Source organism: Esox lucius, chromosome 8, assembly GCF_011004845.1.
Source record: "Esox lucius isolate fEsoLuc1 chromosome 8, fEsoLuc1.pri, whole genome shotgun sequence".
Lineage (NCBI taxonomy): Eukaryota > Metazoa > Chordata > Actinopteri > Esociformes > Esocidae > Esox > Esox lucius.
In genome coordinates this window covers 9278206-9296520 of record NC_047576.1, presented here as the reverse complement: position 1 = coordinate 9296520, position 18315 = coordinate 9278206, and the positions used below count along the sequence as shown (strand labels likewise).

At 44.6% G+C, this 18315-nt stretch overlaps 1 protein-coding gene across 5 annotated transcripts in view; it reads right to left on the bottom strand.

Annotated features, from left to right (window-relative positions):
* patj (PATJ crumbs cell polarity complex component) overlaps nt 1–18315 on the bottom strand; it is a 146435-nt gene that overhangs the window by 125513 nt on the left and 2607 nt on the right. For all 5 annotated transcript variants that reach the window (XM_034293725.1, XM_034293729.1, XM_034293727.1 and 2 more), the window contains exons 5-12: nt 18027–18166; nt 17291–17495; nt 8423–8551; nt 5434–5673; nt 5177–5279; nt 4922–5010; nt 3794–3932; nt 2790–2936 (exon numbers count right to left, since the gene is read on the bottom strand). In XM_034293725.1, the coding sequence (XP_034149616.1) occupies nt 2790–2936; nt 3794–3932; nt 4922–5010; nt 5177–5279; nt 5434–5673; nt 8423–8551; nt 17291–17495; nt 18027–18166 (1192 nt within the window). The remainder of the gene's footprint in view (nt 1–2789; nt 2937–3793; nt 3933–4921; nt 5011–5176; nt 5280–5433; nt 5674–8422; nt 8552–17290; nt 17496–18026; nt 18167–18315) is intronic.

Genomic DNA, 18315 nt, shown 5'->3' with positions numbered 1-18315 from the left:
TCCAGCGTTTCACTAAATAAATATCCTCATACATCGTTCTGGGATGTTGGAAAGGTAGAAACATCTGTGGACCAAGTAGCAGAGTACACACACACACACACACACACACACACACACACGCGCATGCAAGCACATGCACTTAAACATTTACATTACATTTTAAACGCAAAAAAAAAAAGAATGAAAGGAAGACAAAGGAGAGAGCACATTGGTTTTGGAGGCCAGACTGGTGGAAGTGATGCGTTACTGTGCAGTAAGATGTTGTTTTGTAAATGTGTAACATAATGCGTGTTACTGTCCATGGACCAGACATGACCGCTCTGGTGACACTCCACTGGACTACAGTACAAATAAAAAGTCCACATCAGCGCTTCTCGCTCAAGACCCTGAGGCCATCAGTCAACATTTACTCCTCAGGGGACCGGACCACAATCAGTTACTAAGATCTTCAGCTTTCAATGACTCTTATGGGTCCACATATGATATGGCTGCACCCAAATGGCCCCACATACTGTTCATGGCACAATAGATGACCAAGGCACACCCGTAATTATCCTCATCGTCAAAACCACTGTAGACTGCGAACCAAGGGTGTTTGGTTTTTGCATACACACACACAGAGACACACAAACACACACACACATACTTGCAAACGCATGCGCACACACACTCTCACATATACACACTGGGGCACACGCGTACACACACAAACTGGGTAACAACCCACCCACCCACCCACCAACTGGGCAATAACCCCCCCAACCCACTAACCGGGGAACAACCCCCACAACCCCCCCCCCCCCAGGCAATAACCCACTCAACCCACCCACCACGCAATAACACCCCCAACTCACCTACTGGGCAATAACCCCCCCCCCCCAGGCAATAACCCACTCAACCCACCCACCGCGGAATAACCCCCCACAACCCACCCACCCAATGGGAAATAACCCACCCAACAGGCAATGACCCACCCACCGGGCCAATAAACCAACCTCCCACCCGCCCACCCACCCACCGGCCAATAAACCAACCACCCACACACCCATCCACCAGGGCAAGGACCCACCCACCAGGCATGGACCTGCCCACCGGGCATTAACCCGCCTACCAGGCAAAAACCCACCTAGCGAGAAATGACCCACGGACCCACCGGGCAATGACCCATCTACCGGGAAATGACCCACCCACCCATTGGGAAAAAAGCCCTTGACAAGCCATCATGGTTATCCGTACGGCTCTTGTCCTGGCTGCCCCGCCGGGTAAAGGGCCCTTGTCTGGATCCATTAAGAGCCACAGTAATTTGAGCACCCACCCGCCCCCTCCCACCTGTTCTTTTACCCCCTCTCTCCAAGGTCTCGCCTTTCTTGATATGTGCATCTTGCTGGGAGTGTCTAGCTCAACAGTGACAGTGTAACTGTGCCCAATAACACTGCAGTAGGGGGCTAAGCTGATGGAGGGGAGCCATGTTTCAGGGGGGTACAGGGACCAGGGTGGTTGGGTGTGACTGATGAGCCAGACCCAGAGCAAGGGGTTAGGATGGAGGGGGTTAGGATCAGGTTCCAATCCTGATGTAGTAGCTAACTGGGATTAGGAGAGATCACATGTATTTTATAAAGCCATTTTCACACCCGCAGTCTTCACAAAGTGCCACCAAAGACACCCAGCCTAAAGGCCCAAATAGAAAGCAATTAACACGCTAAAGCACTGGCCAGGTGGGGCAGAAAGGTATTAAACCACAACTGGCCCAAAAATATTTGACGGAGGTTGTTATGTCCGTCGGTGTATAAAGGAAAAAGAACTATATGAGTTTAGCTGACATTGTCTAGCTGATGACAGCAGCAGTTGACAGGGGTAATGCCCCGTTAGCTGCTGAGCCAAGGGTGTTTATGCAGGCTCTCTGTGTGCAGGTCAGTAGTTGAAGCCACAAGCTCTTGTAAATATGCAGTCATTACATTATTCTAATCAGGCTTTTAATCAACTGTAGGTTTGTTGAGAAGACAGAGTTATATTGCATAACGTGCATCTGGTGTTTCGGGGGGCATGAATTTTCCGATTGACCGATAGGTTAACGATTTCTTTGGGATGCCAAAAAGCTGGCTACGGGTCCGCTGTAGAAATACATCTGGTCACACTAACAGCTCTTTGTTTCAATTGGCTGCCAGTTCCTGATCTTTAGAGAACTTAATTTGAAAATGTGCTGCAAGTGTGAGAGGAATAAAAGATGGAGGAATGCATCAGTGCCGAGGAAGAGGGAGAACCACTGGAGACTTTTCAGAACTGTGTGGTGAGTTTTCTGGTGCCTCGAGCTGCTGCGGGATCACCCAAGAGGTTATCACACAGAATGGAAGAGGAGAAGCCCAAGAGCTAGAAGACTCAGGCTGTTTCCCAGAATTGCCCTCCGCAAAATCAAGAGTAGATCTCATCTACCATCCTCTGACCTCCTCTGACCTCCTCTGACCTCCTCTGTCCACTCACACCATGACCCGGCCCATTTCCGGAAGATGCAGCATTCAAAGAGTTGCCTCTATTGATTGCCCTGCTATGATAACTATATGTTTCTGTATTTGCCAAAATAAAACCTGAGGTGCTTTAAAATTCTGTGAAGAGTTTAAACCAATTTTATATTAGAAATTATATAAGTGAAGGCTGCACCCATTTGGATGAAAATTCTAATGTTTGGGAGGAATAAGAGGTGTGTGTTTGTTCCTGAGACTGACTTGCCCTAACCAGGCAATATCACACTTAGGACAGACAGACCAACGGATGAGACCGACGGATGAGCTCACCTCGGGCTGGCTGTGTCCTGCTACTCATCAGAAGTGTTTCAGTGTGCTCGGGAAGGTGCGCCACGCTGGGGGCCCTCTGCAGGTCAGATGACCGAGCCTTGACCTCCGCAGACCTCTTCAAAGACACACGTGATGGCTCCCTCTGGACTGCAAAACACACACACACACGTGTGATATCATAACCATCAGCCGACAAAATAACCACACTGCTCAGAACAGAAGGCTGGTTGGAAAAACATGTGTCTGGGATATTTGTGGTCAATTTGAGTCACCCAGGCTTTGTATAAATGACCACTGTGTGTGTGTGTGTGTGTGTGTGTGTGTGTGTGTGTGTGTGTGTGTGTGCGTGCGCGCACGTGTGTGTGTGTGGGTGTTCACATGGAACGACTATGAATACTCGCCGTGCCAATTATCCACAAATACTGAGAATAACTTCTTGTGGAGGACTCTGAGAGAAAATGACCCAGCTTCAGCCTGGATGGGCTAACTTAGAGGAAAAAGTGTCTAAAGTTCAGGGCTCACATGCTGTAGTCATATGCTACAGTCACTTCATCCTAGACATGTGGTCCAGGGGAACATTTCCATGTGAGCGTTACATGGCACAACATGGATCCTCGCTATTCAGATTAGAGTCCCACTCCCGCTTAACTTGCTCTGCCAAATCCGCTCCCTCATCCGCTACGACCACGGAACTGATCAACATACACAACCTTGCGGAAGTTGCAGAGAAATCTTAGGACATGGGTGGATGAACCCATCGGACCTCGGGACAGTGAAAAGTCTTGGGGGCTTGATAGGTGTAATTTTTTGCACGATTACAAGCACCCCAATAGGAACAGGGATGGTCTTTCACATAGTACCCGATAACACAAGGCTAGTCCCGGACAGTGCCCTTCCCAAGCTTCTGAAGCACCCTCTGTGTAAGTCTGTCTCCCAGAATAAGTTGATAGGCAAATAAGCATTAAGTACTAGCGATCAACACAAAACATCCTCTAAGTGTACACCTTTGTCCAGAGATCTTTCCACTGAGGGTCTGGGTGAGGCCATCTTCCTGACCAGGGTGAGTTGGACCGTCTGGCCAGTCTTCTTCATCACCTCCAGAACCTCCTGGTTGGTAAAGCCCTGTAGGCTCACCCCGTCCAACTGTCACAACGGAAAAATCCAAAATTGCTCATTAACTCCCGACATGGGGAAGTTATAAAAAACATAACTTCTTTGTCACTCCCATATTCCCTTTCAAATTTCTCTTGCAGCTCAGATTTTATCCATTAGACAATACCATGAATGGGCATTCCCATTTTAAACAGAAACTAAATAAACAATAGTTTTTTGCAATTTATGTGTTAAATGCGTGAAACATGAAATGGAAAAGACGTTCTGCAGCAGACAACCAAAAAAGCTAGTGTGGACGAGCTGCAACTCAAGAATACATGAGCAGAACTGGATCCGCATATGGTCGGAAACTTCGGGATTTTTGGCTTGGGAAAGAGACAATCTGTAAAGGTCAGAGAAGATGGATCTGCAGCCACTCATTTACATAAACAGGTAATCATTGAGAATAGATTTTTAATTGAAACCTGACCTGAAAAAGACAGGATATATTTGCATTTATATTCTAGTAACATTATCTACATGAACTTACAGTAGTGAGTGTAATCATTTTCATCCAGAACCCCTGTGGGAACAGAGCCCAGCACCCGGGTGTGACTGGTGCTGTACTCTTAGTGAGTGAGCAACAGGGGACCTGTGGTTCTGTGGTGTTACGGTTCTGTGGTGTTACGGTTCTGTGGTGGGACAGTTCTGTGGTGGGACAGTTCTGTGGTGGGACAGTTCTGTGGTGGGACGGTTCTGTGGTGGGACGGTTCTGTGGTGTGAGGGTCTTTGGTGCGATGTGAGGGTTTTCCCTCACACTAACACACTCTCTCCCTCCCTCCCTCCCTCCCTCAACCCCACCACACACAATAATATACTTCTGAAACAACAAATTCTAAAATAAAATTGTATGAAAGTTTTATTAATTCCTAAGCATAACCATAACCCAGGGAAAGACACATACGCACACCCTCGGTGTCTCTCACACACGCACGGGTTCATGAAGGTGGTGCTCATTAAAATCTTAATAAGGATCTCACCGCTATGATTCTGTCGTGGACCCAGATGTTTCCGCTCTGGTCAGCGGCACTCCCAGGAACTACGTTCTTGACAAACACACCGACCGCATCTTACGGACAGGGGGGGAGAGAGAGAGAGAAAAGCAAGAAAAGGTGAGGGGGGTAGGGGTGTATTAGGGGTGTATTAGGGGAAAAGGTGTGCATTTAGGAACTAGGTATGTATTTGGGGCGTATATGGACAAGGGGTGAATCCGCGTATTTAGGACATCCGCCTACCTTCACTAGTCAAGGCATTGTATCCGATGATGGAGATGCCCAGGCTCTGGCCGTCCTTCTTCCTCAGAGGCACCTCATGGATCTCGTAACCCTCCAGGTTAGGCTGCAACAGGGAGCAACACAGCTGCAGACGCCCAAGCTACTCTGGTTGTTCAGACAGTCATCATAACAGGCGCACACATGGAGACAGCAGACGGGCAGCCGGAGAAGGTGTGTGTGTGCGTGCGTGTGGATTCTCCCCGGTCTCACCAACTCACCGTCTTGCTGACCCTACGCTGGGGCCCACCTCCAGGCAGCGGCGGCAGGGCTGAGACGGGGCCAGCGGCGGGAGGGGGGGGCGGCGAGGTGGAGGGCTGCCCCGAGGGGTCGCGGGCAATGAGCATGCACACGCGGCTCCCGCAGGCCTGCAGCACCTTGACAACCTGGTCGCTGGCCAGGCCCCTCGTGGGGGTCTCCCCGATACGCAGGATGTGGTCCCCCGTCCGAAGGCGCCCATCCTGGGAGCAGCCGGGGAGGGAGGCGGTGAAAGAATGACAGAGGGAGGAGCCAACTTGGAATGGGGATCATGCAAAATGCATTACAGTGTAGGGTCTGGCAATAACAGCACACTCTATGTACCCCTCACGCGAAGGAGCCACCCAAACTCGGCTGAGATACAAGCAGCCCGCTCAGACCTGAAATGGTTATTTCAGCTAATGTGTTCCAATGCGTTCATCCCACTTGAACAGGTGCTAAGCTAGGAAATGTATTCCCCAACCCGCAGGTCAAGCAGAATAAACACTAAGAGGAAAATAAGGAGATGTGGTGGGGGGGGGGTCCATAAAGACTGGGGAGAATTGCAGCCTTTGTGGAAAGAGAGAAGAAAAGCGTTTGATGCATAAAATCTCCTTGGGTCTGTGTGCAGGACAACAGGGGCGCATTGAAGCTGGCCGCGGCCATTAAACGTCGAAATGGGAAACGCCAGGGCCCAACAAAGCCCCAATTTTGACAGCTTTTTTGGAGCATAAGATCCAGTGATGTGTGAAACGCTGCACTGTGCCTTTTGAACAAGTGGGGTTTTGTTGCCTGTGCCTGAGCCCTCTTGGACAATCAGAGGAGGAGAGGGGAAGAGAAAGTGGGATAGAGGGACTGAGAGAAAGAGAGAAACAGAATGGAGAGGAAAGAAGAAAGAGAGAGGGGAGGGTGTACAGAGTGAAAGAGAGAGAATTTCAGAAACAATAGTGTTGTTTTCGTTCCAGATCCCTCATGGATAACACGTTCTTAGAGTGGTTAAAACCAACACTGAAGTTTTTTTGTTGTTTTTTTTTTTTTACAAATGAAATGACATTTGTTCCCATGTTAACTTAAAGTGAATAAACCCCAAGTTCACAAAAGAAAGGAAAACACCAAAGCATTGAGTGGGAAACTAAAGAAAAGGACTGCTTGTAAATGAGCATTGGTTGTGTCAGGGACTTTGGGTGTCCACAAGTAAACCTTTCGTGAACATCTCTGTAATTGTGAACAGAAAAGCGGCCCTTGGAGCCAGACGTGGGCTGAGCGCGCTCTGTGTAGCCAGGATGTAATCCCCTTACGAGGTGATCATTCTACCCCTCAGGCTCAATGGCTATTATAATGTAACTGAGCCCTTTGCGGACACGCTCAGCATTAATTCAGCTAAACCGGTGGTTACTATTCATAAAGGATGCCCGGTCCGTTAGCGAGGGATCAGGAAGGAGGAAGCTTTCTAAAGGTCTGAGTATGTGATGGTGGAACTACTTCTAAGAACCACTGGCCAGTGAAAAACAAGTCTACAAGACAATCGTCAAAGAAAAAAAACAAATATTTGAATGTTTGTGTATCAAAAAAGACCCATTACGGGTCCATATTTCGACTCACGTCAAAAAAATATATTGGGGAAATTGAGCAACATACCATATTACTTGTTACTAGGAATACATTAATTCTCAAAGAATAAATTGTGCAATGTACTCAGTCATTATTTGCTTTTAACAGTGAAATTGCTGCTTAGCTAAAAGAAATTGCCGTGGCTGATGAAATAAAAATAAGCCCTGCCTGCGTCAAAATAAATCACCAGACGTGACTGTCTGACAAAAAACGATCGCCCCAAGAACCTTCCTAGGATCCATGGTCCTCTGTTAACACGGAACCCTGTAGGAAACACGGGGACAGCTGTTCCACCGTGAGGTCTAAGGTGGTCCAGTAGCCAAAGCCACTTCCAGTAGCCATTTTAACCAAACACCTATAAGGAAATGCCTGTTTAAACTGAAAGGGCAATGGACAGTTTGTCACATGCCTAGTTTTCACTGAAGGGACAAGTTGTATGAAACGTATCCACTTTCCCATTGTGCTGTACATTGGAATACAACTTCCACAAATACCTTCACGTTGGAGTGTTTTTTAACATATTTTAGTATGATTTGCTGTTGTTTCACAACTTTATATACTGAGAAAGTTGTTAAAAAAGTTTGATGACATTCAGTCATGTAATCATAGCACATATCGGCAAACATGCAAAGTTCAGAATGCTCTTCAATCCAACGAGATCGGTCCGACCTGAATTCATGGACCAGAGACAGACAGAAATGCAAAGTACTTCACACCTTCTCCAGAAGGACACCAGATCTACGACGACTGCGTATCAATAACTCTGATCTCCTGAAACCATAAAAAGAGCTATCCTCAGACAAGCCATAAAAATAGCTACTCTCTTTGTTGGACGGCACGGGTGGATGCAGTCTGCAAAAAAAATAGTCAACAACCGTTAGGCCTCTTAAGAAGTTGAAATACTGCTCAATCCAAAAGGAGGACATGGTGATGTTTTATCCCACATGCATACAGCCAGTGGCGGCACTGGTGTAGGACTCTAGATTGACCGGCAACCAGCCGAACAGGAAGGAGAGATACAGGGCATGTTGGTGGGCAATATACCTGTAGTCGTGCAGAACCAAGCAATACCAAAGTGCAATTCCATACATTACAAGGCTGCTTAATCAGTGATCTGCGGACTGCTACTTCAACCAACTAGACCTTTATTTTTAAATGCTATGTATTTGACAGTTAGAGTTTGTGTTGCGTTTGGGTTTGTGGCTTTCCTGTGCATACTCTATTCATGTTGCGTGAAACAATGATCTGCCTTTGATATTTTGTAATTAAGAAATTGAAAAAAACCATTCAACCCTTTCATGTTAGATGATGGCTCTATCTGTTATGTTTGGTAGCGTGAATGTATGTACCGTCGAAACATACCTTGTCAGCCACGCTGTTTGGGACAAGAGTCCTCACCACCACTCCTGTGGCCTTGCCTCCAACAATGCCGAAGCCCAGGCCCGAACCATCGTTCACCAGCTCTATCTCCTCCACGTGGCCCCACTGCTCCTGATCGGTCCAAGGGGAAGAAAACAAAGAAGACATGGTAATTCTATTGTAACAAATATATTTATATACATAATATTGTGGCAGAGATTACACTTCAGATAACCATATATACATTTGTGCATGAATAATAACACAGCATTTCTGAATAGTGTTACTCTGATTAAAAATATTTTATATCCAAAACAGAAACTTAAAAATTACAAAAATCCATATTTGAACACAAGCTCTGCACATTTGGTCAGGGGCCTGCCAGAGTCAAGATCTATGAACTACCAATGCATACATGATCTAGAATATTCATTTAAACCCTCCTATGCATGGCAGTCCATGGCAGAGGAGCAACATCAAAACCAACTTTTAATGTCTTAAATATAAACGCGCAGCGGCTGATCAATGTCGAGGGTCAGAGCGTCTCTTGGGTCCTGTTCTAAAGCATCCGCCACACACACCCCCCCCATACACACACACAGTAATCACCACAACGTCTCATCCTAGGATCTTTATTAACCAAGCAGCTGCAAACAGGGCAGCTCTTTCGACTTATTACAGTGTTATCTGATGGGTGACTTCCTGTGCAGTTTGCTCTCTATCTAATGAAACCCCATTGTGGTGGTCCCTGAGGAGTATAAGCTCTCCCACCCCTTCTGCTCTATGCTTATCCCGCTTTCTTGCAGAAAAGACTAAGAGCCATTTCCGAGATAAGAAGTGGAGCCACACAGATGTGTTTTGTGGCAAAGGCTGGTCTTTGTCTAAGCTTTCAGGGTAAATGAACAAGTGTTCCCTGTTAAGTTACTAGCAGAGCTAGTTTTAACAGGCTTTGTTAAGTTGAATGAGGAACATTGTAAGCACAAGGGCAAACATTCAATCAAACATGTTTGAACACTTTGTGTGTTCATTTTTGAACACTTTTGTGGGCATCGAGATGAGATCCTTCTTGCCTATTTTACAGTATACTAAGGTATTCTGTGGCTATCTCATTAGACCACAGAAGTATCATGTATATACTTCCATCTTATCCCTGTTATTGAGCGCTTTACTAAATCAACATGAATACCATTCAGTACAATATCATCATAATACCTAGATCAATGGCATAAATGTACACTGAACAAAATTATAAACGTAACACATTTGTTTTTGACCCCATTTATCATGAGCTGAACTCAAAGATCTAAGACTTTCTCCATGTACACAAAAGGCCTATTCCTCTCAAATATTGTTCACAAATCTATGTTAGTGAGCACTTCTTCAATTGCACACTCCCTCAAAACTTGCGACCTCTGTGGCATTGTGCTGTGTGATGGAACTGCACATTTTAGAGTGGCCTTTTATTGTGGCCAGCCTAAGCCACACCTGTGCAATAATCATGCTGTCTAATCAGCATCTTTATATGCCACACCTGTGAGGTGGATGGATTATCTCGGCAAAGGAGAAGTGCTCTATAAACACAGATTTAGACAGATTTGTGAACAATATGAGAGAAATGGGCCTTTTGTGTACATAGAGAAAGGCTTAGATCTTTGAGTGAGATAAATGGGGGCAAAAACAGAAGTGTAGCATTTATAATTTTGTTCAGTGTATTTGCCATTAGCTTACATGAAAACAACCTTTGACGAACTTAAGGAACTAGCACTCCCCTGATACACTCCATCAGAATAAAAGCAGCACATTCTGTAATAACTTGGACAGTGAAGCATTTGAAGGCATAACATTCCAAAAGTTTGGATATCCAACAATCAGGTCGGTCTAACTATAGATACTCAGCCTTATATGAGACATTGATTTTACAATTTTGAAATTGCAAATGTTTTACATATAGACCCCTATTTCAGGTCACCAAAAGCATTATGACATATTAAAATAATGTATAGTAAAGAGTAAAGGGCTAAAATAAGAAAACAATATAAGAAAAAAATAATGACGTACAATTCACCTGATATTCTCTATTGGAACATATGGTACATTCACCTGACGTTCGCCATATGAACAGTTAATCAAGTTTGTAAGGCCTAAGCAGAGAAAGAAAAAGTAAACCTTGGTGGAAAGTCGAGATAATATTTAATTTCTGTACATCCTGAAATGTCTTCATCAGAATTATTAGACAATCAGTTTTCTAATGAAACCCAAATAAACACAGCTTTGGGTTAGTGACAGTTTTACTGATGAAGACATAATTGGAACATGGATCCCAGGCACTCAGTGTCAGGAATCCTGGGAGCCTGGGACACAATGGCTTTTAGACCACTGAGTAAGAGTGCTGGGGTCCACTTAAACCTGTCCATTAATCAGTACCTGTATTCTGAGGGGTTTAGGAGCTCAAGACATAACAATACCTGGACATGAAGCTTATGAATCCATGTTCTGTGAGAATGTCAGAGTAGATTAGATAAATAGATAGAGAGAGCAATAGAGAACCAGATCAACAATGAGGCACGGGTGGGAACAAATCCCTGCAACCAACCTAGGTCAATATTTTCTCAGCTTGTCACGATAACAGAAATGATTTGGATGGACAGAGTGTAGGGGGAGATTATTTAAAGAGAAGAACCCTTGTTATTTGAGGTGGAAGACTTCTAGGATGGTATCAGAGACTAGAGGACCTGAATTACATAACCTCTTTGACTGACAGGTGACTGAGCACTTGCGTTGACCCATGGCTTTCCTGTGTGTATACAGTAACTGCGTGTCAGGGTCTGTCCACACTAGACCCTGACACACAGTTGAAATCTATGACAGAATAATCCAGCAAAATAAATGACAGCCACAGAGGGACAGAATGTTACTTCTTATTTACAGGGGCTTCGGAAAGTATCTGGATCCCTCACTTTCTCCACATTTTGATGTTTGACATGATTTATTATTTATTTAGTTTCTGTCGTCAGTCTACACACCATACCCCACATAATGACAAAGCACATTTTCAGAAAATTACAACCTGAAATACAACCTTTCCCAAAAAGTTGGGATGCTGTGTAAAATGCAAATAAAATCAGGATGCAATGAGTGCAAATTATTAATCCCTATATTTAATTGAAAATAGTACAAAGACAACATATCCAATGTTGAAAATGAGAAATGTTATTGTTTTTGGAAAAATGCATTCAATACAATTGAATATGATGCCAGCAACACATTTCATAAAAGGCTGGGACAGGGGCATGTTTACCACTGTGTTCCATCACGTCTTCTTTTAACAATACTTTCAAACAGTTAGGGAATCGAGAAGACCAATTGCTGTAGTTTTAAAACTGAATTGTATTCCCATTCTTGCTTGATATAGGATTTTAGCTGCTCAACAGTTCGGGGTCTCCTTTGTTGTTTTCTTTGTTTCATAATGCAAATGTTTTATGCATTTGCAAAAACTGGCCTGCCTGCTGATGATCACGGCCATCCAATATTGTTTTTTGGCCTTGACCCTTGTGTACAAAATTGTTGCCCTATTTGCCTGCGCAGTCTGTTTTTTGTTGCCAATTAAGCTAATTAGTTGAGAGATGTTCCTCAAGGCTTATTTTTTTGCATTATACAACTTTTCCAGTCTTTTATAGCCCCTGCCCTAACTTTTCTGAAACATGTAGTTGGCATCAAATTTAAAGTGGGCATGTATTTTACAAGAAATAATAAAATGTCTCATTTTCAACACTTGCTTTATATGCTTTATTTTTAAAATGTTCTATTGAATATAGGGTTTAAAAGATTTGCGTATCATTGCATTCTGTTTTTCATTACATTTATTATAAAATGATTTTGCTTCTCTCATTATGGGGTATTGTGTAGATTGACAGAAAAAAAATGTATGACGAAGACATTATACATTAAGTCTACAACACAACGAAAAGCAGAGAGTTAAGGAGTCTGAAAAGTTGGTTATTCCTTTCCATTGCTAGTGTCAATTTTTTTGACAAATCATAATGGAGGGATGGAACAGAGGAAGCGGTACTTAGCTGACACTTAGGCTAAACACTTTAATGGAGAGGCTCAGCAAGATTTTTGTAAAGGCATAGTCTTGGCTTGGGCCTTGGGGTGACAGTTAGGCTGGGGGAAAACGGTAATAAAAATCAAATCCAGACTTTTTTTTCTGGCAGCGGTCCATTAAACACAACCTCGAGAAAAACAGCACATGAATAAAACACAAGGCAAAGCAAGGCTCTGGCTTGATACTTTGCAGTACATGGCATTTATCCAAACAAAATTAAAAACAACATGAATTGCAAACGATAACGACCCAGAAATAGGTGAGGCATTATCATAATGGTTGTAACTAGGCCTAACTAGTCTGTGTCGAATCATTAGCATCGTACTCCGGTTTGGGCGTCTGGCACTCATTTCTCAGTTTTCTAATGCGTTTCGGTTCTTTATTTTTGAGAGGGATTTCTAAAGGTTTTTCTATGGGGTTATTTAATTAAACTTGCAGCGGATGGAGCTGGTTCTGTTTGTTTTCAGAGCTTCAGGTTAATCGTGTCCACACCCGAATGTTTATCTATCCCTGTCTCATTTGCACCAGCTCACATTTATTTCCCGGTCTGTAAGAAAACACAGAGGGTCACCCAGTTAGCGTGTCACCCATTCAACTCACCTTGTCACACGTATATTGTGATGAATATTACCCCCCCATTTTAGCCTAATGGGTAAAAGGCTGAAAATGCTCTGTAAATAAGCACTGGCTAATACTACAATACTGGATGTCCAACAGTGAATAACAAAATTGGGAAAATAAAACAATCCCTTACTGTTTGAACAAATGGAAAAATCTACTACAAAATGAGCTGGTGAAAATCTACCAGCTGTGGAGAACATTGCTCAGACAAAAACAGGTGTTTAATGGATATAACGTGGCCACCTTCATGTGTAGAACCCAAAAATGTTGTCTATATGATGTACATTCACTATTTATGAGGTCTAGCTTTGTTTGCTTTGATCTCCTTGACTTGCATGTCATGTCTTGGTTCATTGATTGAGCCAGCGCATAGAGACTTAAATACACAGTGTCAGGCTGGGCAATCTTGCAAGTAAAGCACTAAGTTGATTTCCTATAGGCTATAAGGACATCAACATAATACACTCAATGTCAACAGCTATACAGGTACCGTACTGCATAACTAGGAATTTAACGTCACAGTATTTTCTAATACAGAGAAGGGTCCCCTCAAAACCTGGTCAAGTTCCCGTTTTGTGTGACAGGAGCAGAATAACAGAAAATAGCCTTGCTCTTTAAAATTGTTTAATCAGGGCAAAGCATCTTGTGACAGACATCAGTTAAATTTCTCAGAGCGGATGGTTGGAACATAATCTGATCGCAACAATAAACCGATACACTGATCAGCCATAACATTATGACCACCTGCCTAATATTGTGTAGGTCCCCCTTTTGGCGCCAAAACAGCTTTGACCCGCCGAGGCATGGATTCCACTAGACCTCTGAAGGTGTGCTTTGGTATCTGGCGTTAGCAGCAGATCCTTTAAGACCTGTAAGTTGCGAGGTGAGGCCTCCATGAATCGGATCGGTTTGTCCAGCACATCCCACAGATTCTCAATTGGATTGAAACCTGGGGAATTTGGAGGCCAAGTCAACACCTTGAACTCCTTGTTGTGTTCCTCAAACCATTCCCGAACCATTTTTGCTTTGTGCCAGACCGCATTATCCTGCTGAAAGAGGCCAATGCCATCAGGGAATACCGTTGCCTTGTAAGGGTGCACATGGTCTGCAACAATGCTTAGGTACAGTGGGGAGAACAAGTATTTGATACACTGCCGATTTTGCAGGTTTTCCTACTTAGAAAGCATGTAGAGGTCTGTAATTTTATTGCATGACATAAGTATTTGATCACCTCCCGACCAGTAAGAATTCCTTCTCTCACAGACCTGTTAGTTTTTGTTTAAGAAGCCCTCCTGTTCTCCACTCATTACCTGTATTAACTGCATCTGTTTGAACTCGTTACCTGTATAAAAGACACCTGTCCACACACTCAATCAAACAGACTCCAACCTCTCCACAATGGCCAAGATCAGAGAGCTGTGTAAGGACATCAGGGATAAAATTGTAGACCTGCAGAAGGCTGGGATGGGCTACAGGACAATAGGCAAGCAGCTTGGTGAGAAGGCAACAACTGTTGGCGCAATTATTAGAAAATGGAAGAAGTTCAAGATGACGGTCAATCCCCCTCAGTCTGGGGCTCCATGCAAGATCTCACCTCGTGGGGCATCAATGATCATGAGGAAGGTGAGGGATCAGCCCAAAACTACACAGCAGGACCTGGTCAATGACCTGAAGAGAGCTGGGACCACAGTCTCAAAGAAAACCATTAGTAACACACTACACTGTCATGGATTAAAATCCTGCAGCGCACGCAAGGTTCCCCTGCTCAAGCCAGCGCATGTCCAGGCCCGTCTGAAGTTTGCCAATGACCATCTGGATGATCCAGAGGAGGAATGGGAGAAGGTCATGTGGTCTGATGAGACAAAAAAAGAGCTTTTTGGTCTAAACTCCACTCGCCGTGTTAGGAGGAAGAAGAAGGATGAGAACAACCCCTAGAACACCATCCCAACCGTGAAGCATGGAGGTGGAAACATCATTCCTTGGGGATGCTTTTCTGCAAAGGGGACAGGACGACTGCACCGTATTGAGGGGAGGATGGATGGGGCCATGTATCGCAAGATCTTGGCCAACAACCTCCTTCCCTCAGTAAGAGCAATGAAGATGGGTCTTGACTGGGTCTTCCAGCATGACAACGACCCGAAACACACAGCCAGGGCAACTAAGGAGTGGCTCCGTAAGAAGCATCTCAAGGTCCTGGAGTGGCCTAGCCAGTCTCCAGACCTGAACCCAATAGAAAATCTTGAGGGAGCTGAAAGTCCGTATTGCCCAGCGACAGGCCGGAAAACCTGAAGGATCTGGAGAAGGTCTGTATGAAGGAGTTGGCCAAAATCCCTGCTGCAGTGTGTGCAAACCTGGTCAAGAACTATAGGAAACGTATGATCTCTGTAATTGCAAACAAAGGTTTCTGTACCAAATATTAAGTTCTGCTTTTCTGATGTATCAAATACTTAATAATTAATTATAAAAAAAAACAACATAACGTGATTTTCTGGATTTCTGTTTTAGATTCCATCACTCACAGTTGAAGAGTACCTATGATAAAGACTACAGACTTCTACATGCTTTGTAAGTGGGAAAACCTGCAAAATCGTCAGTGTATCAAATACTTGTTCTCCCCACTGTAGGTGGTATGTGTCAAAGTAACATCTACATGAATGGCAGGACCCAAGGTATCCCAGCAGAACATTGCCCAAAGAATCACACTGCCTCCGCCGGCTTGCCTCCTTGCCATAGAGCATGCTGGCAACATGTTCTCCAGGTAAGCGACGCACACGCACCCGGCCATCCACGTGATGTAAAAGAAAAAGTGATTAATCAGACCAGTCCACCTTCTTCCATTGCTCCTTTGTCCAGTTCTGATGCTCACGTGCCCGTTGTAGGGGCTTTCGGTAGTGGACAGGGGTCAGCATGGGCCCCCTGACTGGTATGCGGCTACACAGTCCCATACACAACAAACTGTGATGCATTGGGATGCCCTGACACCTTTCTATCAGTACCTGCATTAACGTTTTCAGCAATTTGAGCTACAGTAGCTCGTCTGTTGGATCAGACCACACGGCCAGCCTTCACTCCCCACGTGTATCAATGAGCCTTGGCCGCCCATGACCCTGTCACCGGTTCACCGCTTTTCCTTCCTTGGACCAGGTACTGACCACTGCAGACTGGGAAAACCCCATAAGGGCTGCAGTTTTGGAGATGCTCTGACCCAGTCGTCTAGGCATTACAATTTGGCCCTTGTCAAAGTCGCTCAGATCCTTACGCTTGCCCATCCTTACGCTTGCCTATCCTTACGCTTGCCCATCCTTACGCTTGCCCATCCTTACGCTTGCCCATCCTTACGCTTGCCCATCCTTACGCTTGCCCATCCTTATGCTTGCACATCAACAATGAGGACAGAATGTTCACTTGCTGCCTAATACATCCCACCTACTGACAGATGCCATGATAACGAGATTATCAGTGTTATTCACTTCACCTGTCAGTAGTCATAATGTTATGGCTGATCGTTGTAAATAAATTATTATTAAATTATCAAATGCTAAGCAAAATTCCTGGTGATTTTAGTATTTTGAGATCAAAAACACAAACACCCCCTTCTAATTATACTTTTTTCTTGGGTCCAGTGGGGTCAAATAAATTCCCTTTTGGTGGTTTTTGCTATAGACGCCAGCATATGAGACATGGCAGGAAGTGAAATAAAACAGCAGGATTTGAGGTGTATCCAGACATTGCAACTAAAAGCCTTTTTCACCAACCATCATCTTCCTAGTGATGTGACTGGCTTAAAACACTGACACAAAATCTACAAGGGCAAAAAAGTGAGAACTACAACAAATTGAACAATTATACCAATAGAGTATGTAATCTAAGGGCTAAATCCAATAAATTATCTATACATGACATGGTTGGTATGACCTTTAAAAATAACAACAAAATCATACTTTTTATTTATTCCATGTAATTCAATATTGTTATTTCTATCACTGTGCATTACACGGTAATATAAAACATACTACTTCTACTAACTTGGAAAAGGTTCCTTAATTATGCATTTCACTGTAAACAAAACCTATTGTCAACAAGCACGAGGTAAAATTTGATTTGAAAATATGGAACAGATCCACGAATACTTGCTGTGTCCATACCGTGGGAATGTTTGGTCCGACCGGGGGCAGTGGCGGTGGTGTGTGGGCACGGTGCGTGGCAGTGGCTGGGTCCCGGGCCACCACCAGATCCACTCTGTCCCCAGGCTGTTGCAGCAGAGCGATGGCCTGCTGCTGGCTGACACTCTGGTCCAGGGGTGTCCCGTTGATCACCAGGATCTGGTCATTCTCCTGCATGCGCCCATCCCTACCGACAGCCAATTGAAGATATAAGGGGGGGAGGGGAGGGTTCTGCATATTCCATCCCGATATCAGGGCTCTTACAGGTAGTATTGTGAGAAAACCAAGTAATTTAAGGAAAATGGCAACCCTGAAGTACTGCGTACCTTTTATATTTTCAATTCGTTGAGCACTTTCAACAGTAACGTTTTCTTGGTGACGTAAGCCAATACAAACATTCAAACCTACAATGTGTACTGACATATTATCCACAGAATAAGCCCAAATAAAAGTAGGAAACCATTCGACCGCTCACACATAGATTACAGTGTACTTGACTACAATACTAATATGGAACACTGGGCACCAAATGGGGGGAATAACATGGAAGAAAACCTAAAAGAGAGGGCACTGTCTCAACCTGGAAGCCAGTACACATTTTTTCTGTCATTAAGTGTGTATGATGTGAACAAATGTGACCCTGGGGGTGTCAGAGAACACTGCATTAGAGTTGGTCTGACCAGACAGTGAATGACAGCGAGGAGGGAGGCGGGGCCACCTGTGTGCGATGCTCCCAGGCTGAACCTGTCTGATGAAGACCCCGTGGCCAGTGGTCCCCTCAGTCCTCAGGCCCACCACGCTGAAGCCCAGCCCGCCAGACAGAGGCTTTGACAAGCTGATCTGCTCTGTCAACCTCCCCTACAACACAGGAAGACTGGTGTAAAATGCGTCCGAGATTGTCGCGCATGTCCCATGGTATGCCCCATATTGTCTTCATTCTCTGCCGTTTACGGGGCACGGCGTTACATTCTACGATAAATCCAGCATCTCTCCAAAGAGACAGTGCA